This window comes from Pantherophis guttatus, chromosome 9 (assembly GCF_059756535.1).
Source record: "Pantherophis guttatus breed Tessera chromosome 9, ASM5975653v1, whole genome shotgun sequence".
Classification (NCBI taxonomy): domain Eukaryota; kingdom Metazoa; phylum Chordata; class Lepidosauria; order Squamata; family Colubridae; genus Pantherophis; species Pantherophis guttatus.
This window is the reverse complement of record NC_142071.1, coordinates 32,507,821-32,532,043: the sequence shown is the minus strand read 5'-3', so window position 1 is coordinate 32,532,043 and position 24,223 is coordinate 32,507,821. Positions and strand designations below refer to the sequence as shown.

At 48.0% G+C, this 24,223-nt stretch overlaps 3 protein-coding genes across 4 annotated transcripts; 2 read left to right on the top strand and 1 right to left on the bottom strand.

Moving 5' to 3' along the window:
* Positions 1 to 523: 523 nt before the first annotated feature.
* LOC117670187 (T-cell surface glycoprotein CD3 gamma chain) lies at positions 524 to 5,826 on the bottom strand. Its single transcript, XM_034425154.2, has 6 exons — positions 4,736 to 5,826; positions 3,818 to 3,853; positions 2,751 to 2,954; positions 1,811 to 1,942; positions 1,585 to 1,628; positions 524 to 1,015 (listed from the first exon to the last, which is right to left on the bottom strand). Exons 1-6 carry the CDS (start codon positions 4,788 to 4,790, stop codon positions 950 to 952), a joined length of 537 nt encoding a protein of 178 aa, XP_034281045.2. The 5' UTR covers positions 4,791 to 5,826; the 3' UTR covers positions 524 to 949.
* Positions 5,817 to 20,574, top strand: UBE4A (ubiquitination factor E4A). Of its 2 annotated transcripts, none has more exons than XM_034425153.3 (19): positions 5,817 to 6,135; positions 6,965 to 7,138; positions 8,143 to 8,255; positions 8,669 to 8,821; positions 8,909 to 9,068; positions 9,176 to 9,378; positions 9,604 to 9,795; positions 10,777 to 11,110; positions 11,257 to 11,383; positions 12,574 to 12,881; positions 13,574 to 13,706; positions 14,175 to 14,362; positions 14,775 to 14,875; positions 14,965 to 15,078; positions 15,820 to 15,994; positions 16,072 to 16,252; positions 17,523 to 17,670; positions 18,133 to 18,290; positions 19,823 to 20,574. In XM_034425153.3, the coding sequence occupies exons 1-19, from the start codon at positions 6,009 to 6,011 to the stop codon at positions 19,941 to 19,943; spliced, it is 3,210 nt and encodes a 1,069-aa protein (XP_034281044.1). In that variant the 5' UTR covers positions 5,817 to 6,008; the 3' UTR covers positions 19,944 to 20,574. The 2 variants fall into 2 exon arrangements, with proteins under 2 accessions (XP_034281044.1, XP_034281043.1); XM_034425152.3 differs by having other exon boundaries at positions 6,962 to 7,138.
* On the top strand, positions 19,968 to 24,147 carry ATP5MG (ATP synthase membrane subunit g). Its single transcript, XM_034425155.3, has 3 exons — positions 19,968 to 21,671; positions 23,395 to 23,555; positions 23,984 to 24,147. The coding sequence occupies exons 1-3, from the start codon at positions 21,608 to 21,610 to the stop codon at positions 24,080 to 24,082; spliced, it is 324 nt and encodes a 107-aa protein (XP_034281046.1). The 5' UTR covers positions 19,968 to 21,607; the 3' UTR covers positions 24,083 to 24,147.
* The last annotated feature ends 76 nt before the right edge of the window (positions 24,148 to 24,223 follow it).

The following is a 24,223-nucleotide window of genomic DNA, read 5'->3' as shown; positions in this document are numbered from 1 at the left end:
GCCTCAAGTCGAAACAGCCACCCCCAGTGGATGTGTTCATTCCACAGGATGTGGTCAAAAGCAAACACAGCTGCATTTCAAGAAAGGCAAAACCACCACCCGGTGCAAAAGCGACACTCTGCTGCCCTATGAATCACCACCCAGTGGTGGCTACACACTTGTGCAAATGGCTGACTCCATGAAATTTGCACTCCCACTTCATTGCAGCCCTTGGATTCATGAACCATGTTAGTAACCTCTGTACTACAGAGCCTGTAGTACAGTGGACTAAAGCACTGTTATTAACAACTGCTGCTTGCAATTACTGCAAGTTCAAATCTCACCAGGCTCAAGGTTGACTCAGCCTTCCATCCTTTCTAAGGGAGGTGAAATGAGGACCCAGATTGTGGGGGCAATAAGCTGACTTTGTATAAATATACAAAAGTATGAAGGCTATTGCTTAACACATTGTAAGCCGCCCTGAGTCTCCGGAGAAGGGCGGCATATAAATTAAAGCCAAAAAAAAAGAGAGAGAGAGAGGAAGTTGTAAGCAACATCTTTTATTGGGGAAGAGGCAGGATGCACAGGGTAGCAACACCAGTTTCAGCTGCAAAGGGGAGATTGGAAGATGAACCGGTCTACTTGTATTGCTGAGAAGAGATACTTTTAAGGATTCTGATTGGCCACCACATTCCCAGCATTGCACCGAGTGCATTCATCAAACAAGTTTAAAGCAGCTGCCCCTCCCACCCCCCCAAAGCCCACACTCTTCAGTTTAACAAACAGAAAATGGAATCCAGCAGCTCTGACAGCTCTAGCAGGCCTTGTTGGCTCTCCCAGGCTTGAGGCCCTGGAGTAGAAGGCAGGCACAGGCGGAGGGCCCCACAATTCCCCACCTCAGCTGACATAATGGGCGTCCCTCAGGGATTGAGCACAGGAAGGGGAACCTGAATGTGGATGGAGATTGGCTTCATCGGCGGCGAGGCTTGGCAATGCCAATGTGGCTGTATGGCTTGTCGTTGCGCTCCTGGAGAGGCTGGAAGGAAGAACACCAACCCCTAGGGCCTCAGTGCCATGGCCCCAGGATGGCAAATTGCACCCCTGAAATGCATTTCACTCTTAGCCAGAATTGTTAACCATGGATTTTTTAACATCACTGTCATCAGCCACACTAGATCCTCAAGTAAAATCCAGAATTTGTCCAGCAGGCAAAACCAAGCTGTGACTGGAGCTTGTGGTTCAGGGTGTTGCCAAACATCTTAATAGGTCTGGAAGAGGACAGGTTTGGTGGAGTCTGCTGTCCCTGGGGCAGCCTTCCCTGCCCGGGGATCCTCTGTGGGGTTGGGATTCTGGAGATGACTGAGAGGTTTGCAGACCCTTTGTCAAAGCCATCCCATCAGTGACTATGAGAGCAGCTAGTTTTACTTAACGATTGGGCACAGATGTGCTCATACCTGGATCTAGCTCTGTCCCACCTCTACTCTGCTAGGATATACAGATGGCCTAATATTCACACAATCTTCTAGTAGGTCTCCCACTTTCTGTGGGATGAACTGGCCAGTCTCTGATCTGACACAGAAAGGAAAATCAAAAGGAAACTCTCACCTGGTACAGCTGGTCGTTGGCCAACAGGCACTGCTTATCAGAAGCTGCAGGATCAAAATAGGAAGACTGAGTCCACAGGGAACAAACCAAGAGCCCAAGAGAATGGGGGGAGGGGGGGAGGCAGGCAAGAAACAAGGGGGAGGGCACCTGAACTGTAAATAAGATGGTTTTTCCTTCTGGAGAAAACCACCAGTCACCCAGCTGCCCTTTCCTGCCACCTCCTCACCTTGGGCTGGCCGGCCCCGTTCTTCCACGGCTATGTGGTACACAGCGATAGCCAGGAAGACTGTGGTAATGAGGCTGGCTGCTGAAATCCCCAGAATCGTTGTGAAGTCTAGATGGATGCAGTTCTGGCACACTGTAGTGAAAGAAAACGTTGGATACATTCTGCACTCCCCCACATATCCACATGGAGTCCACACAGACCTCACTTAAGCAGAGCAGGTGTCCTTTTATGGCAGAACTGCCACAAACAGCCCTCACCCATCACAGGCCATTGCCAGGTCACTGGGTAGAGAAAGGGAGGCCCAGCTGCAGTCCCTGATCTGCCCATCCCAGGGGCCGTCCCAGGCTTTCACAGGGCTTGGCAGAAGGATTACCTGCGTCCTGGGAAAGAGCAGCCTGGTAAGAGAGCCCAGAAATGCCGAACCTGAGCAGAGTGGAGCATTTCATCTCCAGAAACATTTCATCGCAGAGACACTGAATGTAAGTCACAGAGGTGGTGATTTGAGTTTACCTTCAGAAAAATTACACCACTTTTTTTCTAATATCTAAGAATAGACAAGCAACATCTTGAGGAAAAAGCTTGGTTCCATAGAAAGAGGACTAACTTCATTTAATCAACTAAGAAGCAAACTCTTTGACACCTCACCAAACAAACGAAGCTCCTTTTGAAGTAAGGAGGCAAATAGTGGCCAATTTACCAGGCTGAGGACAGACTGCCGATTCTTTTGTATACATTTGTCAATCAAGCTGCCCCCCCCCCCATCCTTCTTGTTTTGCTCAAGACTGTCTCGGGGTAGGAAACGGAACTAAAACATTCCTTTCACCTGAACTGTCCCAGCTTCAAAGGGCAGGCTTATTTCAGAAAACCCTGGTGTCTGCCTCGCTGAGACTAGATGACTGCCAATGTTGTTAAATAAGGGGGAGAAAGAAGGCTTACTCACTCCGGATGAAAACTTGCAGGGGTCTGCTTTCCTCATTACTGTTGATACACACATAGATGCCTCTGGGATCGTCCATCACAGCCAAAACCAACTCCTTCCCTTGGTAGGTTAGATTCATCCCGTCTTTTAACCAGCGTGTCTCATTATTGCCCACTTTACATACCAGGGAGACCTTTTTTCCTTTCTGCTCTATGGTGACGATCTCTGCAAAACAAATGGGATGAGGTGGGGCAGAGGTCCCACAAAGCCTCACCAGTACCGCCAAAGTTTCAGGGGCCAAACAAATTAGGTAACAAGTATTTTAGCAAGACACAGGGTCATTTATGCTCTTCAGGCCACTGGTATTCCTTCAGCAAAAGTATCATTGGCTTAATCATTGGTTAAGGGAAACAAGCCTTTGTGCTTATTTCTAGTTATGGGCCAGCAGTTGCTGCTGTGCAAGGGTCTGCTTCTGTTTTTCTCTATCCATCTTCCAGGCATCAGCGGGGGTGGGGGTCTGCTGAAAATGTACCGGGCCTCTGCAAAGCCAGGAACTGCTATCAGCCCCTGGGACCAAGTCTTTGCAACTGTTTCTCTCTCACGCTGCCTATCCGCTTTGCTTGTCTTGGGGATCTTGCCTTCCTCCTGTAACATGTTTGCTCAGCTGATAGTCCTGCTGAGTAGCTGCTGAGACTTCCTCCCAAATCTACCTGGTAGCCTTGAATTGTTTAAGGCCCTTCGCCCTCCCATCCAGAAATGACTCTTGATGAGCTTCTAGCCAGCCCTTTCTTTCCAAATATTCTTTTGGAAACAAGCTTTTTCCAAACACTCAGGATCTGGAAAATTCAGAAGCCAGCCCCAAATGAAGAGAGCGCCAAAATTTAAGCACACCAAGAGTCACTGACTGGGCTTCTGCATCACAGTCTATACACATTGTGGAAACCCAGCAAATTATGGCATAGTCAGTAAAGCATGGCCACATAACCTATGGCTGGCCCCAGACATACTGTATAAATCTATCTTATTTAAATTCCTCCCGAGCTGCCTCCCTAGTTTTCGTTCTTTTAGAAAACCTGGATAAAGCATACCATTTTCAGATGCGGTATTTCCACTTATGCTGATGCCTGAAAGAAAATAATTTCATGTTGAGAAACACGGAGCAAAATAAACTGGGACCAAGAAATGCCAATAATACCACACACCAGACCTCCACCCAGTTGTCCAAACAACATCAAACAGTTGAACGTATGCTATGCAGATGCAGTGAAAAGCCTGAACTCCATGCCAAATGCCACCCAGGGAGGGAGTAGCAAACGCTAATGGAGGACTGATCAGCCTTCGGCTGAAAGGATGACGTTGACCTGAACAAGGAAACATTTCTGTGACTTCTTAATTTCAGAAAAAGGCAGCTAAGGAGTATCATGACTGAGGTTTTTAATATTAGGCTAAGTCTGAGGAAAATGGACAGCAAGAAGTTTTTTCTCCCAAAATGCTAGCTGTTCAGGACAGGCACATAATATTTCCTCACCTACCACAGGCTGGGGAGACAGGACTGCTCAGAGATCTTTTGGCCCTGGAATCTGGCAGCCACCCAAAAGGCCACATCTCCATCATTGCCTCTTCAATGGGCTGAATTTACATTTGCATTCAGCCTTTCCTCCAAAAGCTTGCAACATAAATGCCCCATTCCTCATTTATGAACTTGGTGAGACAGAGGGAAGTGGCTGGCTACACCGGTTCAGCCTGGCTGCCTCCAGCTGTAGGCCAGGTGTGAAGAGGACATGGGTCTGCTGTTTTCAGATGAGGGGGGGAGCAGATGCTCTGAATCACAAGCACAGCTAAGTGCAAGCAACACATGATAACGAACTGGCAGTCTGGTCTTTATGCCTTATCACTATACCTGTTTTTTTCTATCTTTTGCAGCCTGCATACCCTCATCCCCCCTCCCAGCCCTGAGTTCACAAACTGCCACCTTCTCAAACTGCCTGCCTTGGATTTAGTCCTACCTTGGAAGAACAGGGCAAGGACAGTTGCCCACAGCAACTGTTCCTGGCTTCCCATGCTTGTCGATGGGAGAGCCAGATATGTTGTTTCCCGTTTTTGTCAGCACAGGTAGCAGGTGACTGTCTTCTGACAAGTGAGAAAATGACTGGGCAAGAAGATGTAGGGATGATTTTTGCAGGCAGTCTGCAACAGGAAGTCTGTGGGTGGGGGCTCTTCTGTTCCGTGTATGTGTGCACGCGCGCACATTTACACATAAGGAAATGAAAGGACAAAAGATGCTGCAGGAAAACCACTCTGCTGAAAAATGAAGCTGATTTCCTTCCCCTTTGCAGAACTGAATGGCAAATAGAGCCCCCTGCCCCAGCAACAGCTCTCCACTAAGCCACCCCACGCACAAACCACCAGGAGGGGCACCTCCTCCCTTTTGGCCAAGCCTGTTGGGCAGGCCACTTAGACCGAACCGGCGGCTCAACCCAGCCGGGCCACCCCTCAGCTACTGCTGGTGCACAACAAGACCTGCACTCAGCCTCCAACTGTCGATCAAGACCAGCGTTTCTCAACCTTGGCCATCTTAAGGTGTGTGAACTTAGACTCCCAGGGCTGCCCAGCCAGCCATACCGGACGAGGAATCCTGGCAGCCGAAGTCCACACACCTTACACCGTTACCAAGGTCAGACGGGTCGCCTGGCCGTGAAGCTCGAGCTGGAAGGGCGGCCGAGCCCCCTTGGAGCCTCTGGGTCGGGGCGCCGGGAAGCCTCCAGCCCTCCCTTTGTTCGAGCGCCCGCCTGGGATCGGCGCGCGGGGATAAAGGAGGGGCCGGCGGGAGCGACCCTCTCGGAGCCGTCCTCGGACAGGTGCCCGGAGGGGCCTGGCGGGAGGCAGCGCCTTTCTCGCTGCTGCTGCATCGCGTTACCGGCTGGCACTCAAGTAGCTGCCCGCCCGCCCCTCCCCCTCCCGCCCGCGCCTGGGACCTGGACGCCTCCGTAGGGCGAGGGTAACGCAGGCGCCGGCAGCTCCCTCTAGCGGCTCTATGGGCGGGCGGGCTACGGCGCGCTTCCGGCGCTTTCTGATGACGTCGGGCGCGGCCTGCGGGCGTCGCGCGTTGCCAAGCTCATCGCTGAAAGGTGGCGCGGCCGCTCAGCTGGAGCGCCTCGGCCTCGGCCTCGCCTTCCTCCTGCTGCTCGTCGCCCCCGTTCTGCTCCCGGGCGCCCGGGGCTGCGGGCCGTCGCTCGTCGTCTGGGTCGCGGCTCTCCATGGAGCTCGCCCGGCGGGGAAATGACCGACCACGAGAACAATAACAGCATCTCCCGGAACCCCTTCGCCGCCCTCTTCAGCTCCGTCGCCGACGCCCGGCACTTCGCCGAGATCCAGAAGCAGCCGCCGACGCCGACGCCACCCGCGGGTGAGCGAGGAGGCCGGGCGGCTGGAAGGGGAGCGGGCTGGAGAGGGACGAAGGCAGAGCCGGATAGAGCGCCCGGATCGGCCGCCTCTCTCGAACCCTGTGCCCGCGGGCTCCAAACGCGCAAAGGAATCTTTGCACATCCTCTTTTGCTTCACCCTTTCCTTTGCTTTATTTTCTGCACCTGTAAATGTAGTTGCGTTCGGGGTTACCGCGAAATCATTGTTTATTCGTTGTTCATCCAAAATCCCTTTCCAATTCAGTCACTGGTAGCTCAGCCTCGGTCCATCTACCTGCAAAGTTAGACAATTTGGTTGAAATGTTAGCCCAATTATAGGACAGTTAGCAACAGAATTGAAAAAGAAATGCAAGCACTTAGCGGACTACGTCATTGGATTGATACTAAAGACGTGAATTAGACTAGCATTACCTGGCAGGTATTAAAATCCTGAGAGCTAACTTTTTACTAGTTTAATTCCAGATTCTCAGATGGCAAATCAATAAAAAAGCAGAATGGTTGGGTAAGAGCAGCTGTTTAGGTGGCCTCTTGACTCCTTGCTTTTCAGAAGTCCTGAGATTCTTCTGGGATTCTCAGGAGACGAAAGTCTTGTGTATAGGCTGCATTTTTTTCATGGGAAGCAACTATGTTTTTATGATATATACTTTTTTTACTTGCTGTGTAAAAAAAAAAGGCCCTTAAGGCGAGGCTTCTGGTGCTGTGACAGCCCAGATGAGAGGCCCAGGCCTTAGAGAGACTGCTCAGATTGAGGGGAGGGGGCGGCAATTGGAGCCCAGGTATGCTGCTTGTTGACTAGCTCTGCTTCTCTAGTAGAGGAAACCTCTGCCAGCCAAGATGATTCTGACAACAGTGTGTCTGAAAGTCTGGATGATTGCGACTACTCTGTGGCTGAGATCAGTCGCTCCTTTCGCTCCCAGCAGGAGCTCTGCGAGCAGCTCAACATCAACCACATGATCCAGAGAATCTTCCTGATCACATTGGATAACAGTGAGTTTGGAGGCATAAATGGCCAGAATCCAGGCTGGGTTGTATTAAGGTGGAGGGGAGCCACCAGGTGGCAGTTTTTGATCCATGAATGCAAATTCAGGCTCTTCTCCTGGAGAACAATTGTTGATATGCTGACGCCCCAAAGGCAACAAAATCTGTTTGCCAAAAAAATTATGTAAACATTCTCCTGGCAAAAACAAATATGCATATAGAATGGAAATCTTGTTCTCCATTGTGCAAGCAGTTAAGGGGACCTTCCATTGAATGCAAGGCCAGATTTACTGATGTGGATTTCTGTATCTTTATGGGCTGGTCACCTGAAAATTCCAAACACTGACCTGGTGGTATTTCTTGCAACCATGCTGCTTCATTCTCCTGCTCCAATTGACTCTTATACTGTAGGGTATAGCTTGGAAGGGTTCCTTTACTGTGTTTTTTAGATTTGTGCTTTGCTGTGCCATTTCATTGAGCCTAGAGACTGCTTTCCTTTAGGCCACAAACCGTGCCAGCCTCAGTTTGGGTGCCCTCTGTTATGTCTTGGGAAGTCTGGGAATTGTAGTTCAAGACACCTCAGAGCAATATCTTGAGGAAGGACTTGTTTTAACATCTGCCAAATCAAGAAGCCAAAATACAACAATAAGAGTTGTTGAGAGAGAGAGAGAGAAGTGGTTCTGAACATGGAATGATTTATTTATTTATTTATTTATTTATTTATTTATTTATTAATTAAATTTATATGCCGCCCTTCTCCAGAGACTCAGGGCGGCTCACAATACATTTAAAAAAAACATTCTAAAAACATTTAAAAGATTAAAAAACATTAAAAACCTTAGAACGCATTCACATCATTCATGGCCGGATCTCGCCAGATCACAAAGCGAGATCATCGGCCCCAGGCCTGCCGGAAAAGCCAGGTCTTCACAGCTTTTCGGAAGGCCAGTAGGGTGGGGATGGTCCGGGATTTCCCTATTGCTGCTTTGCTGATTCCCCCTCCCCCCTTGTAGGTGACCCCAATCTGAAGAGTGGAAATGGCATTCCTGCACGGTGTGTCTACCTGGAGGAAATGGCTGCAGATCTTGAGGATCAGGACTGGCTGGACATGGAAAATGTGGAACAGGTCTCTGCATGCAAGCATCTGATGGGGTCTTCACCAGATTGGAGGTTTGCTGGAGAAGGCTGGTCTTGGTCATCAGGCAAACTGTTCCCTGTGCCTATGGCCAGGAAAAGATGCTTCCTCAAGCCAGGATGCCATGTGCCTAGAGGCCTTTGATTGCCCATTTGTTATGACATTTGCTTGATTTGCTTTATAGTACTTTTCCTTGAACAAGTCAATTTATATGAAACAGTTGAGTTCTATGGACTGTCTGCTTCTTATCTGTGATAATCAGCTGGATTTGGAGAAGCATGTGAAAGACCTGGCTGATTATGCAAAATGTCACTCTATAAAAAATTGGATGTGAATGAGATCTAGGCTCTTTCTCCAAATGTTGGGAGGGACCAATTATATTCTGGATTGATATGTTTCCTCAGGCCCTTTTTACCCGATTACTGCTCCCGGAACCTGGCAATCACTTGATCCACATGACTTCAACTGGCATGCAGAATCTCTCAGCAGAGAGAGATGCAGGAGAGAAGCACATCCTGCGATACCTCTTTGCCTGTTTCCAGAGGGCAAAGGAGGAGGTGGGTCAAGCACCCATATCACACCCAAGCCGCTTGCTGGCCTGGACAGAAGGGGCTAGAGATCAGCTGTTCTCTCTGTTCTTCTAGATCACCAAGGTGCCCGAGAACTTGCTGCCTTTTGCAGTGCGTTGCAGAAATCTGACTGTATCCAATACCCACACACTCTTCCTAACACCAGAGATCTATGTCAACCAGAATGTCTATGAGCAGTTAGTGGACTTGATGCTGGAATCATTAAGAGGAGCTCGTGAGTTGGCAAAGGCTGATACCCCAGGATAAGCTAATGGGATCCAGCTCGTGGCAGCTCTCCAAATATATCCTTTTTAAAATACTCGTCCTTTCTTTCCCCCATAGACTTTGAAGATGTAACAGAGTTTCTGGAGGAGGTCATCAAGAGCCTCACGATGGATGAGGAAGTGAGGACTTTTGAGGAGGTTATGGTCCCTGTCTTTGACATCCTTTCAGGACGAATTCGGGAGCTACACCTTTGCCAGATCCTGTTGTATTCTTATCTGGATATACTCCTGTATTTCACTAAGCAAAAGGATATTGCCAAAGTGAGTCCTTGGTTGTCTCATTCACCCCCAGATGGCCAGAATCCCTTGCTGCCTTTACCCTTTCACCTGGGAGAAAGGCCACTTTTCTCTATCTCACTTTGTGTGTATGTGTGTATGCGTGTGCGTGTGGTGAAGTTTTGAAATGTTTTCAAAGGAAAAACCAAGAAAGTCCAGTTGCCTTTTGAGAAAAAAAAAGCATCTTTGGGTCTACTTCTGTTTGTTCAGGTTTTTGTTGAGTACATTCAGCCAAAAGATCCAGCCAATGGACAGCTCTACCAGAAGACACTGCTGGGAACCATCTTGAACATCTCATGTCTTCTGAAGACACCTGGTGTGGTGGAAAGCCATGGCTACTTTCTGAACCCCTCTCGATCCAGTCCTCAAGAGATCAAGGTGCAAGAGTCCAACATCCACCAGGTGTATATTTCTGTTCCATTCCTGCTTTGCTTGGGTATCAAGATGGTCTGTTGAGAGGCAGCAAAATGGCCACTGATGACAAGCACTCTTTTGTGTACTGTTGTTTTATGCATACTATTCAAGTATGATCAGAGTAGTTAGAATGCAGTATTGCAAGCTAATTCTGCTGACTGCCAATTGCCGGCAGTTCGAGTCTCACTGGCTCAAGGTTGACTCAGCCTTCCATCCTTCCGACATGGGTAAAACCTGGACCCCAGATTATTGGGGGGCAGGATGCTGACTCTGTAAACCGCTCAGAGAGGGCTGGAAAGCAGGGAGTATATAAGTGCTATTGCTATGATTGGGCAGATCTGTGGCTATCAATAATGCCTTTGAATATGACACTGACTGCCTTCTATGGAGATCTTTTAGGGCTGCTGAGGGTGGGGAGATAATTAAAATCCGGAAAGTGCCGTAAAATGTGAAAATGCTGGAACTTGGGAAGGGAGCTGAGGAACAACTTGGTGGAAGAGAACAGGTTGTCCTCGACTGACGATCACAATTGAGCCCAACATTTCTGTTGCTAATCTAGTCAGTTGTTAAGTGAGTTTTGCCCCATTTTACGACCTTTCATGCCACAGTTGTTAAGTGAATCACTCAGTTGTTAATTTAGTAACCCGGTTGTTAAGTGAATCTGGCTTCCTCATTGACTTTCCTTGTCAGAAGGTCACAAAAGGGAATCGCATGACCCTGGGACACCACAACTGTCATAAATGCATGCCAGTTGCCAAGCGTCTGAATTTTGTGACTGGGGGGAAGCTGCCATGATCTTAAGAGTGAAAAATGGCCACAAGCAACTTTTTTCAATGCCATGATAACTTTGAATGGTCACTAAATGAACTGTTGTAAATTGAGGACTACCTGTCTGTGTCTTAGATGATTCCAGGCTCAGTGAGCCTGTGCATTACCCTGATGTTAAGACCTCTGCTTTTGTAACAACAGTTCATGGCTGAATTCCATGAGAAGATTCATCAAATGCTGAAGAATCTGCTACAGCTCTCCCCACAAACAAAACATAAGATCCTGGCCTGGCTTGGAAACTGTCTTCATGCCAATGCTGGGCGCACCAAAATCTGGGCCAACCAGATGCCAGAGATCTTCTTCCAGATGTATGCCTCAGATGCCTTCTTCCTGAACTTGGGAGCTGCTCTCCTCAGGCTCTGTCAACCCTTCTGTAAGCCCCGATCTCACAGGCTTCTGACGTTTGACCCAACTTATTGTGCTGTGAAGGAACTGAATGAGGAAGAGCAGAGGGTGAAGAATGTGCACATGAAAGGTGAGCCACTCTCCCCTCCCCCTCCCCCCCAGTAGCAGGAGAGACAGGCGTTGCTGACAAGGGCAGAAAAGATGCCATGAGAAATGGCTTCCTTTTGCTAGAGCTTTCTCTGATCAATATTGATAGTGCTCTTCATTTCCTTTAAGGTTTGGAAAGAGAAACTTGCTTGATCCCAGCTGTAACTGAGCAGGAGCCAAAATTTGCTGACAGCTATAACCTGGTGACGGAGAACTTGGTATTGACGCAGTACGCCCTCCACTTAGGATTTCACAGGTACACAGGGAACATTGGCAACATCGAAGGTCTTGGGAAGACTTTTCCACGACAGCTGATAATGTTCAGGCTTTGGCAGAATGTGGCTCAAAATCTTAATAAATTTCAGTGGCCTTTTAGGAGGACACTGGGGCTCCTGCTAACATAATAGCATCCAAATGTAGGTATAGTTCTTGCTTAATAACCACGCTTGAGCCTGAAATTTTGGTTGTAAGGCATTGTTGATTGTATGTTTTATGATCTATGACAGTGATGGCTAACCTTTTTGCTGTTGCGTGCCAAAAGCGGGGGGAGAGCGGGGGGATCGTGCATGTGCGTGCCCACACCCATAATTCAATGCCCACCCATGCTCCATCCTCCCGCGCACGTGTGCGTGCTCCCCCCGCTTTTGACACGTGATGGCCCAGTGGGCCCGTTTTTCACTCTCCCCAGGCTCCAGAGGCTTTCTAGGAGCCTGGGGAGGGCAAAAACAGTCTTCCTCAACCCCCCTGGAGGCCCTCTGGAGGCTGGAAACAGCTCATTTCCCGACTTCAGGTGGGCCCGGAAGGCCCGAAAATCAGCTGGCCGGTGGGCACATGTGTGCCGGAGCTGAGCTAGGACAACGCTCGTGTGCCCTCAGATATGGCTCCGCGTGCCACCTGTGGCACCCGTGCCATAGGTTTGCCATCACAGATCTATAACTTACCACTTCGTTGCTTGTATGTACACTGACAGCTTATGCACCAAAGACAAATTCCTTATGTGTCCAGTCACACTTGGCCAATAAAGAATATTTCTATCCCTATTTCTAAGTAAGTTTGTGTCCGTGGTGATTTTTACTAGTTGTTAAGGAACTGGTCATTAAGCAAGGACTAACTATAGGCCACATTATAAGCAGTTGACGTTTGCATGTGGGGAAGAATGTTTTCTTGGTCTACTGGAGGATATGAATGGATGGAAATTAAAGTGAATTATGATTTCTTCAAACATTTTTTGTTATGGGTCCTTCAATGAAAGCAGCTCTCCAGAGAATATAATGCAAAAAAATCCTTGTATGCCAGCTCTCGCCCCAGCTGACCTCAACACTCATTGCTGGCCTACCTGGTTTCCCCTTTTCCATTATAGCCTCCCAATATGTAATGGCCACCTTCTGCTTTTCTGATGGTACTGCCACTTCTAATTTTTAGTATCTTTATCTGTTCCTTGTACAGGTTGCATGACCAGATGATCAAACTCAACCAAAGCCTACATCGACTACAGGTGGCATGGCGGGAAGCTCAGCAGAGCTCCAGCCCCTCAGCTGACAATCTCCGGGAGCAGTTTGAGCGCCTCATGACCATCTATCTTTCCACTAAAGCAGCCACGACAGAGCCTCAGATGTTGAAGAACTGCCTCAATCTGCAGGTGTCCATGGCTGTTCTCCTGGTCCAGCTGGCCATTGGAAATCAAGGGACTGAGCTGATGGACTTGACCTTCCCTCTGCCAGAAGTGAAGAAGAGTGCGCTGGCCTATGTGCCAGGTGACTGGCAAGATGTTTATCCCTTAGAAGTGGGTTTGAGCAGTGCCAGGATGGAGCCTGATAGTTTGCAATGCCCAAGACACTTGGCAGGACCCTATAGTCCAGTGTTTCCCAAACTTGACCCTTTGAAGATGTATGGACTTCAACTCCCAGAATTCCTCAACCAGGCATACTGGCTGGGGAATTCTGGGAGTTGAAGTCCATGCATCTTAAAATAGCCAAGTTTGGGAAACACTGCTATAGTCTTTTGGTATTGGCTCATGTCTGGCTGATTTGTAACACCATTCTTGTGTTGAAGTAGAATTGTAAAAGGGTACATCCACAAGCAGCCCTTCCCTTACTAAATGTGCACGCTTGCACAAGTATATGCTGTTAAAAATATTTTTCCTTTTGGAAATTTCAGCTAGTATCATTTGTCTTGAAATGTTTGTTCATTTCAATAGCTATCTAACTCTTGAGTGACTCTGGGCACTTTACAATTATGTTTGGCTTGGTTTCCTCTTAGATCTTAATATCATAAACCCTCTCCTGGTTCCAAGGAGATTTGTAACGCCTGTAATGCCATCTTGGTGACCCCAGGAAGCCACTGCCTCCCTGCCCTCCAGTGCCTGCATTCACAGGGAAGGAGCAAGCACAGGGCTGGTAGCTGTACATTCTTAGCAAAGAGTTCACTTGGGTCTTTGCATTTGCAGAATTCTTTGCTGACAACTTAGGTGATTTCTTCATTTTCCTGCGCCGCTTTGCTGATGATCTCCTGGAACCTTCAGCTGACTCTCTGGAGCACATACTTCATTTTGTGACCGTCTTCACAGGAGATGTGGACAGGTAAAAGTTGCTTCTTAAGGCTGGAGAGGTGTGAATCAGGCCCACTCTGTTGTCAAGCAGCCTGTTTGCCAGTGAACAGCAGCCTAGCCTTAGGAAGGAAAAATGTGACCTCGATAAACTCAATAAACTTTAGATTGAGTGCAGATTCAAGTTTTTCTCGAGTCTTCAAGCAAATAAATTTGGTTGGCTTGGTTTTGACTGCTCAGTTCCTTGAACCCCTTGGCCCACAGATGCGAAAGTGGAGTGGTATAACAGGAATCATAGAAGCATTGAGGTAGGGTGGGAAGCAGTTGTTACCCTCTGATGACAACCCATCGTGAGCAACCTAACACTTCTCTGTTGGGAGGATACACGAGTTCTTCGCTGCTGCCAAACTCTCAGCAGGAGAATTCGCGGAGGGGGGCAGAAGTTTGATAGAATTTTGGGAAAAGTGTAAATTTGGATGTTTCCACCCACTCCTCCTGGCAGAATGAAGAACCCACATTTGAGAGCCAAACTGGCTGAAGTACTGGAGGCTGTGATGCCCCACCTGGATCAGGCCCAGACGCCTCTTGTCTCAAGTGTCTTTCATCGCAAGAGAGTCTTCTGCTCCTACCAGCATGCTCCCTACCTTGCTGAGGCACTAATTAAGGTTTTTGTGGACATTGAATTTACAGGTAAGGGGGAGGGGGGGAAGATTGGGTGTGTGTGTCTCAATCCCTCAGTTCCTGCCGCATAGTGCAGTCCCTTGAACTTGGGATAGTGCCATGAATCTTGGTGAATCCACTTTGCTGGATCTGAAAGCAGATTTGCTAATTTGGGAATGGTCCTGCTGCTGGCAGAATGAGATGAAAAGGCCTTGCCTTTTCTTCCAAGTTTTGAGATTTGCATTCCACTCTGGTCCAAGCCACCTCTTCCTCTACTGCCTTTTGGGGGTGGAGGGAGGGAAGAGTTGATCCTCCACTCTCCATCCTGTGTGCTTTTGGGACATGCAGTTTATACATACAAGGAGGAGTCTCAGAATAAGATCCTTATCAATCCTCCAGTATCTCCAGATCCTGCAATCATTACAGGCCTTCTCCTGTGCAGGGGATCCCCATCAATTCGAGCAGAAGTTTAATTATCGTAGACCCATGTACCCTATCCTCCGGTATATGTGGGGCACTGATTCGTACCGGGCAAGCATAAAGGTAAGGACCTGAGGTTTGCAAATTATAAGGGCTAGGAGAAGAAGAGTGTTTAACATCCCACCTGCTCTTCATCTCTTTGCACTGTGCAGGCACTGGCTGATTATGCCTCCGAGAACCTTGAAGCCATGGCCCCCCCACTCTTCTTGCGCTTTCTGAACCTGCTTATGAATGATGCCATTTTCTTGTTGGATGAAGCAATACAGGTAAAGCATTATTTGAGGGGTGGAGGTAGAAAGCAGGTAAATACTGTGACTGCCAAACTCTATAAGACTGTAAGAATGATTCATTAAAGGGTTGCCAATTTGGTGCCTTTAATGCAACACAGAGTCAGTTGAGAAGGGGAGAAACTGTGTGGCAGTTTTAAGGGGCATTTTCTGCCTTGGGAAATTGCTCATCCTTCACCATCTGAGAAGATGAAAGGAAGGCTTCAGTTGCAGAGCTGCTACTACCCAGAGAGTTTTTCTGAGAGGTTTGGGTCTCGAGTCTTTGCACTTGGCTTCTGGACCTCCAGTTCTCCATCTTTGTAAGGTTCATTCTCTCTGCTCCAAGTCTACAGGAAGGGCACCTCCATTTCTCACCCACTGAACTTTCCGCACCACGCTTCATTCCAGAACCAAGATCCAATTGATCCAGTTCCCATTCCCCCATTTCTGTGTGTTTTATGGAATGTTTTAAAGTAGTGGTTAAGATGTTGTAATCTACCTCAGTTCCAGAAGCTCACTGGGTGAGTTGGAGCTAGTCACTTTTTCTCAGTCCAACCTTTCTCGCAGGGTTGCTGTTCTGGGCAAAATCAGAAGGCCTTGTATACAAAACTCTGCTCCTGAATTCACCTGCATATCTCCAAGGCGAAAGGAACTTCTGAAAATGGCTGCATGAGCAAGAGTGTGATTTTGGCATTCAATATCCTTTTTCTTTCCTGATGCCCATTTCAAATTTCTCTGCAGTACCTGAGCAAGATCAAGATCCAGCAAATAGAGAAGGACCGGGGCGAGTGGGACAGCCTGTCTGCAGAAGTGCGGCGTGAGAAGGAAGCCAGCCTGCAAATGTTTGGGCAGTTGGCTCGCTTCCACAACATCATGTCTAATGAGACCATCGGGACCTTGGCCTTCCTGACCTCAGGTAAAGGCCCTGTGTTCTTCCTGGCATGGAATGCTGAAGGGAGCAGAACTGCTGACCGAGCCTCATTTTCATTGCAGAGATCAAATCTCTCTTTGTGCACCCTTTCCTGGCGGAACGCATTATCTCCATGCTCAACTACTTCCTCCAACACCTGGTAGGCCCCAAAATGGGGGCCTTGAAGGTCAAGGACTTCAGTGAATTTGACTTCAAGCCCCAACAACTGGTTTCTGACATTTGTACAATATATCTAAACCTGGGGTAAGTTGCATGCTGGAAAGGAAATATCCGTCAGAGTGCTTCTTGGGAAGAGGATTAGAGGGCTTTGCCTTATGCATCCAGAGTTTTAGTGGATGTTGAAATGTTTCTTGTGGAAGAGCAGCCAGAAACCCACCAGAGGTCCTCCTCAGATAACCTGATCAGACTAAGGATTTAACTCCTCAAAGCCAGTGGACACCCATTGGAGAACATCTCATTGTTTATGAATACCAATAGCCCATTTCAGTCCCCCAAATTCTGCCAGTGAGGAAGAACAGGAGACACACCCTTCATGTCATGCTCTCTGGAATGTGATGAGCATGGGAGGAGGCTTGGGACTCTCAAGTCCCATAAACGTGAAGGTAGTACATTGCGCAGAAAGGATTATTGAAAAAAGGGACAAAATGGCTAGGTGGGGTTTGTGAACTTTCATTGCTTTTCCATGTGGCAATCATCTTCGTTGGATCTAACTGCAAATGCAAGAGAAATCGGGCTGTACTGTGGAGAGTGCCCTTGATCTTGTGTGTATCAGTCCAAGGCAATGCTCTGAATTTTGGCTGCCATCCATAGGATGGAGGCGTGGGCTTCCTATCCTGTGTCAAGAATTTGCACAGTGGACCAGGTTTTGTGCTTGTACACCCTACCTAGGAAACTGGAACTTTGGCTAGGCTGGTCTCTCTCCTATGAATGCCATTCTTGCTGGCTCAGGCATAAACCAGATTAACAAAACACAAAAGCTGTGTTCACGGAACTTGATATGCCCAAGCAAATCATCTTATAATTTAACCTGATGGCTGATATACACAACATGCCAATACAATGGCTGGGCTCAGCTGAGTCAATTTAAACTAACCTAGACAAAGGTGTCATGTAGACTCAGATATTCTATGTGCTAAGGGGAATAGCTGTGGAGTCTGTTCAGGCAGATCAAATTTGGGTGAGGTCCCCCATAAGAAAGATTTACAATTGGTTACATTGTACCTCAGGGACTAGAAAAATGCTCACCACCAAGAGATCTGACAAAAAAGAGTTCCTTCTGAACAGGAGAAATTATAGTGCAAATAGGCTGGAGCTATTTCCCATCATGCTTCACTTGCCAATATATTGCAAATGGGACAAGTCTGAACAGGGCTTTTGATCTCACCTAATAAAAGGCTGTGGAAGTGCAAGAAAGGAACCAGGATAGGAAAGCCGAAATGACCGGGAGTGCCAAATGGAAAAGATGCTTGCATGGGGCCTCAGCGTCCACTTTTAGCCCTCTTCTCTGTTTCAGTGATGAAGCGAACTTTTGTGCCACAGTGCCTAAGGATGGGCGATCATATTCCCCAACTCTTTTTGCTCAGACGGTCCGAGTTTTGAAGAAAATTAATAAGCCTGGCAACATGATTGTCGCATTTAGCAACCTGGCCGAGCAAATTAAGGTGAGATGGGAAAACTGTCAATCTTCCCTTCCCAAAAATCTGTCTCTCTCTCTTATATGTTGAAAACCTTTAGTGCATCCTGTGTTTGTACTGAGCAACATTTGGCTTTAATCTCCTGGGAGCGGAACTTTGAATTTCAGTGCTCTTATAATAGCTGCAGGATGTTTAAAAGTCTAAAGAGACAGGTGAAAAATAGAGTTAATCGGGACTTATATTCCTCTCTGTAGCTGAGAACTGAATTTATTGCAATGTGGTATGAATGTGGTCAAATTTCCAAGATTCAGCGAGACACAAGAAAACAACTCTGTATTAGTTGTGCTTCCATGGAATCAAAGAGCCAATCAAGGGCTGTACTAGCTCCTATAGATTCTGGGGCTTGTCTTGAGTTTGTTGATAGGAATTTAACTCTGCAGGGTAGCCGAGCAGGGGCCCCTCTGCTGATTCCTGGATTTCTTTCTTCAGTCTCTAGCAGATCGCCAGCAGCAGGAAGAGGAGACATACGCTGATGCCTGTGATGAATTTCTGGACCCCATCATGAGCACCTTAATGACAGACCCGGTGCTGCTGCCTTCCTCTCGCGTCACAGTGGACAGGGCAACAATCGCTAGGCACCTCTTGAGGTATTTAGAAGGCATTAAGGCAGGAGAAAATGGAATTCTGTCTAATTTCCTTCTAGGGAAGAGTGAACTTGTTTTAGATTTAGACATTGTCACTCATTTCCTTGTAGGATGCTAATGGTGTTAACTCCCAGATTTGTCCCTGCATCCACTGGTCAGTTCCACTCTTTCATCCCCCTACTGATTGGGTGTAAGGCATAGTATATCAACCATGACATCCTTTTGGACTAGCCATGAGGTTTGGGGCTTGCAGTTCAGTTCTGCATTGGCTTGACTCCTTTCTCCAAGGCTGGTCCCAATTAGTGTTGATAGGGAGTGAAGGATCCAGCCTCAACTGTTCTCTTGTGGCATGCCACAGGGCTTGGTATCCTCTCAACTACTGCTTAACATCTGCATGAAGCTTCTGGGGTGAGATCATCACCATGGGTTGAGGTATGCTGATGATACTCAACTTGACATTTGTACACCTGGTGACCGAGGTGATTCTGTCGCTACCCTCACAGTGCCAGGAGACTCTAGAGACCTGAGTGGGGGACAACAGACTACGCCTGAACCCTGGCAAAACGGAGTGGCTTGGGTGCATGGAGCTTCAAGATCGGGGTCTTTGACATTTTAGTTCTGGACAGGGTTGCACTCTCCCGCTCAGATTCAGTTAGCAACTTAGGAGTTCTTTGGGACTTGCGAGTCCTGCTCAAAGAGCAGCTGGCCAGCTAGGAGAGGCTTTGCATAGCTTCGGTTTGTGCATCAGCTGTGGCCTTCCTGGATAAGGAATCCCTGCACTCAATCACTCAAATCCTAATTCAAGGTGTTGGTGATGACCTTTAAAGCCCTTCGTGGGATAGACCCAGGTTACTTGATAAACTGTCTCATCCTGCTAGGACAGGCCCACCCCACTCATGTGGCAGAGGAGGCCTGTCACAGATCCTGTTGGTCAAGGAACTCTAGCAGAGTGGGGTCCAGGAGAAGAGCCTTTTCTGTTGTAGTGCCAGCCCTTCAGAACATCCTGCCCCCCTCCCCCCCAAGATTGGGTGGAGGTCTGCTTCCACCTTCCTGTCCTGTAAGAGCCTAAAGACCTGGCTCTGCAAATTGGCCTGGAGACCCAATGGGGGGGGAGAACCATATTGCAGGTGGCTATTAGACTAATAGCACCCCCCACCACACATCCTGCTCCCTCCCCACCATCTTTTATTCATATCGCTGTATTTTCATTATTTTCATTTTTACTATTATTTTTTTTTGTAATTTTGCATTTTACTGGTGTAAGCTGTAGTAAGCAGATTCCCACTGCTACCAGAAACCACATAGAGATTAGACAGGCATGTTGGGTCAGTAAGAACAGTTGATAAGAGCTCTGTGATCAGGCTAAAAGCAACCCTAGGATTGGCTAGAAGATTGCAAGTTTTTTCTCCTAGTTGCATGGGAACTTTCAAATGTGTAAGGATGCTTATGTGTCTACTGAAATTGATGGCATTATCTTCTGTTGACTAGTAACAGTCTGGTTTTACTGTCATCCTCTCCCCGCTTTCTTTCTGCAGTGATCAGACAGATCCTTTCAATCGCAGCCCTCTCACCATGGACCAGATCAAGCCAAATACTGAACTGAAGGAAAGGATTCAACAATGGCTGGCAGACAGAAAGAAACAAAAGGAGCTGTGACTCAACCAGAATGCTGTGGCCCCAGCTGCCTCTTTCAGTGAACCTAGGACTGATTTTGACTGTCCCCCTTCTCATCTTCTCCATGATGATGAGGATTAAGCTTCCTTGGGCTCCTCTGCACTTTTCTGTGGTTCCTTATATTTAAGATCTCCTGGAAACCTCCTCCCTTGACAGTTTAGTTTGTCTCCTATATTGTTTTCATAGGAATCCCTCACCATGTTGGTTTCTCTTTAGCTGTTGCCCCAGATACTGGGCTGGACTTCCCCTTTTATGTTTAAGAAGAAAAGCTGTATTTACTCAACCTGAGCAAAAGTTTTTCTTGTGTAAAGCCATTGTGGTAGCATGGTGATTTGTGGCTCACTCTGACAAAACAGGAGCAACCAACATCGATAAGAAATGGTAGAACTATGGGAGAAATGTGGGCCATATAACATCAAGCAGCTTTCATAAGCCTTTCTTATTACTCTTGCTTCCAGTAACTACATTTTAGGAAAACACTGAACAGATGATTGTGCAGGTGCCCTGCAATTCTTGCCTGCTTTAATCCAGTGCCTGCCGCATGACAGATGTACACATTGTGTACATAGTATGTTAGCTCCCTTTAGATCAATAAAAGTGTTGGCTGTCCCAATTGTTTTTGGCCGTGGGGCCTATTCATCTGTTTTCAGGAGGGCTCCAGGTCCTGCTTCTTCCTTAAGGTTTCAGGCTGCACTTCACCAAAAGGATGTGAGATATAAGAACCAAATATTTTAATCCTCACAATTCATAAACAAGTCTGGTTCACAAAATCAAAGGTTTATTGGAGATAAAATGAAGAAAAATAAAAGGAGGTTGCAAGTGCGCCCTCTTAGACCCTTCCCAAATGGATTGAGTTCAAAGAGCGCAAGAAGCAGTTTTCAAGCTACACATTTTATACTCCTACACAATGCACGCCACGCCTAAGAAGCCCTCCCAACTCTCCCCTTTATTCTCCTAAGTCCTTCTCCAAGTTGTTTTACACTTGAAAAGGGTCATCTTGACAATTCCTGTCTAACAACTATCTTATCCTGTTTACTTTTAATTTTCATCTTGCTCGGATGTTCCTTTTTTTTTTTTTGATAATGGTTTTGCCCAAGGCATAGTAGGTTCCTGTCTCCAAGGGAGCTTTTAGCAAGTCATTACACGTCGTCTCTGCTAATTACAATTTTTGGTCACTTTGTAGCAGTAAGGACATCATAGCTTTTTAATGCATTAAACACTTTTACAAAAGAGTAACTTGTTCATTTCCTTTAAGGAGAAGAGCTTAAAGAAGGCAGGCGGGAGCGGTGCCAACCGCGGGAAGGCCAGCCTGGCGCCTTCGGAAACCAGCTTGCAGACCTGGCCTGCCCAGCCTCGGAAGGGAGAAAGAGGAGGAGCCCTCCCGCCTCCGTTCCAGAAGCCCGGCCCGGCCGCCTTTTCACAGCCGCATCCGCGAGGAGAGGCGACGGGGGACTTCCGGTGGGCAGCGGCACCCGGGGAAGCCCAGGCCGGCTCCCTGCCGGGCCGCCCACAAGGCCCGCTTCCCCCCGAGGGCGCATGCGCGGGGCTCGCCCCGTGACGGCCGCGGCGGAGAGCGAGGGGCGTGGCCTGACTCTGGCTCGGCGCGCGGCGGGCTCTGACCTTCAGCGCCTCCTTCCGGCTCCGCCATGGCGCAAGCGGCGCAGAAGCTGCTCCGGGCCGTCTCCGCCAAGGGACCGCAGCTGCTCTCCGGTGAGGGGCCGCGGGGAAGGAGGGAGGGAGGGGGGCGGCTCGGCTCGGCTCAGTGGACGCGGCGGGGCTGCGGTGCCTCCGCCCGGCTCTGAGCCCTACAGAAGAGCAGCCATTTTGCCGCCCTTCTGCCTTGCGCAGCGCCGGGCTGCCGCGGGGCCTCGGGAAAGCTGACCTTGCCCGCCTCCTTGAGAGCGGGAGCCCCGCCGTGGGCAGGGTGGCCGGGATGGGTGGCTTAGAGGTGGGACGCCGCGGTGCTCGCTAGAAGTCAGGCTGGAGCCTCTCCAACCAAAACAATCTCTCCCCCTCCCTCCCTCCCTCCCTCCCAATGGACATCTATAATAACCTCCTAATCCAATCGGCGATCAGCGTGCATTCTGCCCCCAGGCCTTCACTGTCTCCTTCCGCTGGTGGGGCCTGCCACGCCTGGGCCTTTTCCCCCAGGTCTCCCGCCGAAACCAACGGGCACAATTTGGGGAAGAAGGCCTTGCGTGGCCAGCAGCTGCCTTGTGAAGAACTGGGCCGTCCGTGCAGGTGGGAGCAAGTAGTCCGGAAGGGTCAGCTGGGGAGAGCAGGGGCCAGAAGGGCAGAGATATGGGCGGGGGGGGGGAGTGCCCCAAGCAGGCTGCCGTGTCTTAAATTGAAATCACTTGCCTGGGGGGCTACAATGGCCATCACCTCAGGCATCGTGCTGAGCATTTTGTTCAGCGCTGGTGTATCTTCCGTTGCTAACTTCAGGACTACCAATATTAAGGATGCTGAGAAACTGGAGAAAGTATGGAGGAGAGCAACAAGCATGGTAAGGAGCTTGGAAGCTAAAGTAAAGGATTTAAAGGAGCTCTGTCAGTTTAGCCCAAGGGTGGGCAATTAATTTTCCCAATGGACATGTTAGAAACTGGCACTATGGTAGAGGGCTGCTGCTGCCCCACCTCCTCTGCCGATGCCACACTGGCTCCCTGCCAATGCCCTGTCAACTTCCTCTCCGACACAGCCAATGCTGTGGGGCTGGATTGGGACCACCCGCAGGCCGGATGTGGCCCGTGGGCCATAAAATGCCCATGTCTAGTTTAGCCTAAAGAAGAAAAAGCCAAGGGAAGACAGGATATCAGTCTTCTAATAACGTGAGGGGCTGTCTCAGAAAGATGGTGATATATACTTTATAGTGCCTGGGAACTGGACGAGAACCAATAGCTGGAAGCTTCATAGAGAGATATGCAAACTTGAAATCAGAAAGAATATTACGCAGAGGACCAGTCTGCCTCCTGGAATTGAAGGGGCTCCATCACTGCAGTGTTTCAAGCCAAATTGGGACAGCTGTTTCTCTGGGATGGTCTAAGGATTGCTTCCAACCCGACTAATTGCTCCATTAGTCTTCAAAGGATTTTATAGTCATCTGATCATCCTTGCTGTTCTTCTCTGAGTACATTATAATTTCTCTTAATGCTTCTAAAATCGTGATGTCCAGAATTGGCCACAATATTCCATGTGGTCCCTGACTAATCTAGTATTCTGTAAAGTAAAATTCTCAATTCCGGTAATCTAAACACCATGCAGCCTAAACATTCCATTTACTTTTTTGCAGACATATCACACCATTCATATTCCGTTTGTAATCTACTATTTTAATCTTTTTTATGAGTATGTTATTGAGCCAAGTAATCCCCATGCTGCACTTGTGGATTTGGTGTTGATTTTCATCTTACCTTGCTCTTGCTCTCTATTCTAGCTGCTGCAACCTATTCAAAGCCTCGGCTGGACACTTTCTTGTACTATGCCAAAGTTGAGCTGGTCCCTCCAACTCCTGCTGAAATTCCCAAGGCAATTGAGAGCCTCAAAACATTGCTGAAGAGCTACCAGACTGGGCGCTTTGCACAACTCACAGTCAAAGTAAGTATTTGCCAGCAGTTGTAGCTTACAACAGCTTTGTTGGAAAAGGTGCTTTCAGACTTCTGATTTCCTGAGAGGCTAACAGCTCTGTTCCTGCAGTGTCTAAAATTAATTCCAGCAAGTCCCTTCATAGTGCTAGAGAAAATGGAAAATTTCTTTGGTGTGTGTGTGTGAAGTTGAAGCATGAAGTGGTTTTCCATCCCATGAAGGGAGGTAATGGGATCAATGAGTCTTCTGGAATAGTGGGTATATTAATTTGAATGAATTAAAAGTCTAAATATCTCATAATTTAAATGTAAGTTATAAGTGATAAGGTATTAGAAGACCTCTTGGTGTTGCTTGTACTTCACTGGAACTATCAAGAATGGGTGGGGCAATTGCTACCATAGTAATAATCATTTTTAAAAATATTTTTATTTTCCTTTCAGGAAGCTCTGAGGAATGGCTTGGTGGCTACTGAAGTACTGATGTGGTTTTACATTGGAGAAATCATAGGCAAACGTGGCCTGATTGGATATAATGTCTGAAGAAGTTTCTTCTTTTGATTCCTAGTAGTGTCTTGATAACATTAAACTATGTCACTGAGATTAAACTGTGTCTGCAAGTCATGTTTACATTGTGGCAGAATCAGATGGTCACAGAATCATAGAACGTAAGGGTTGGACAAC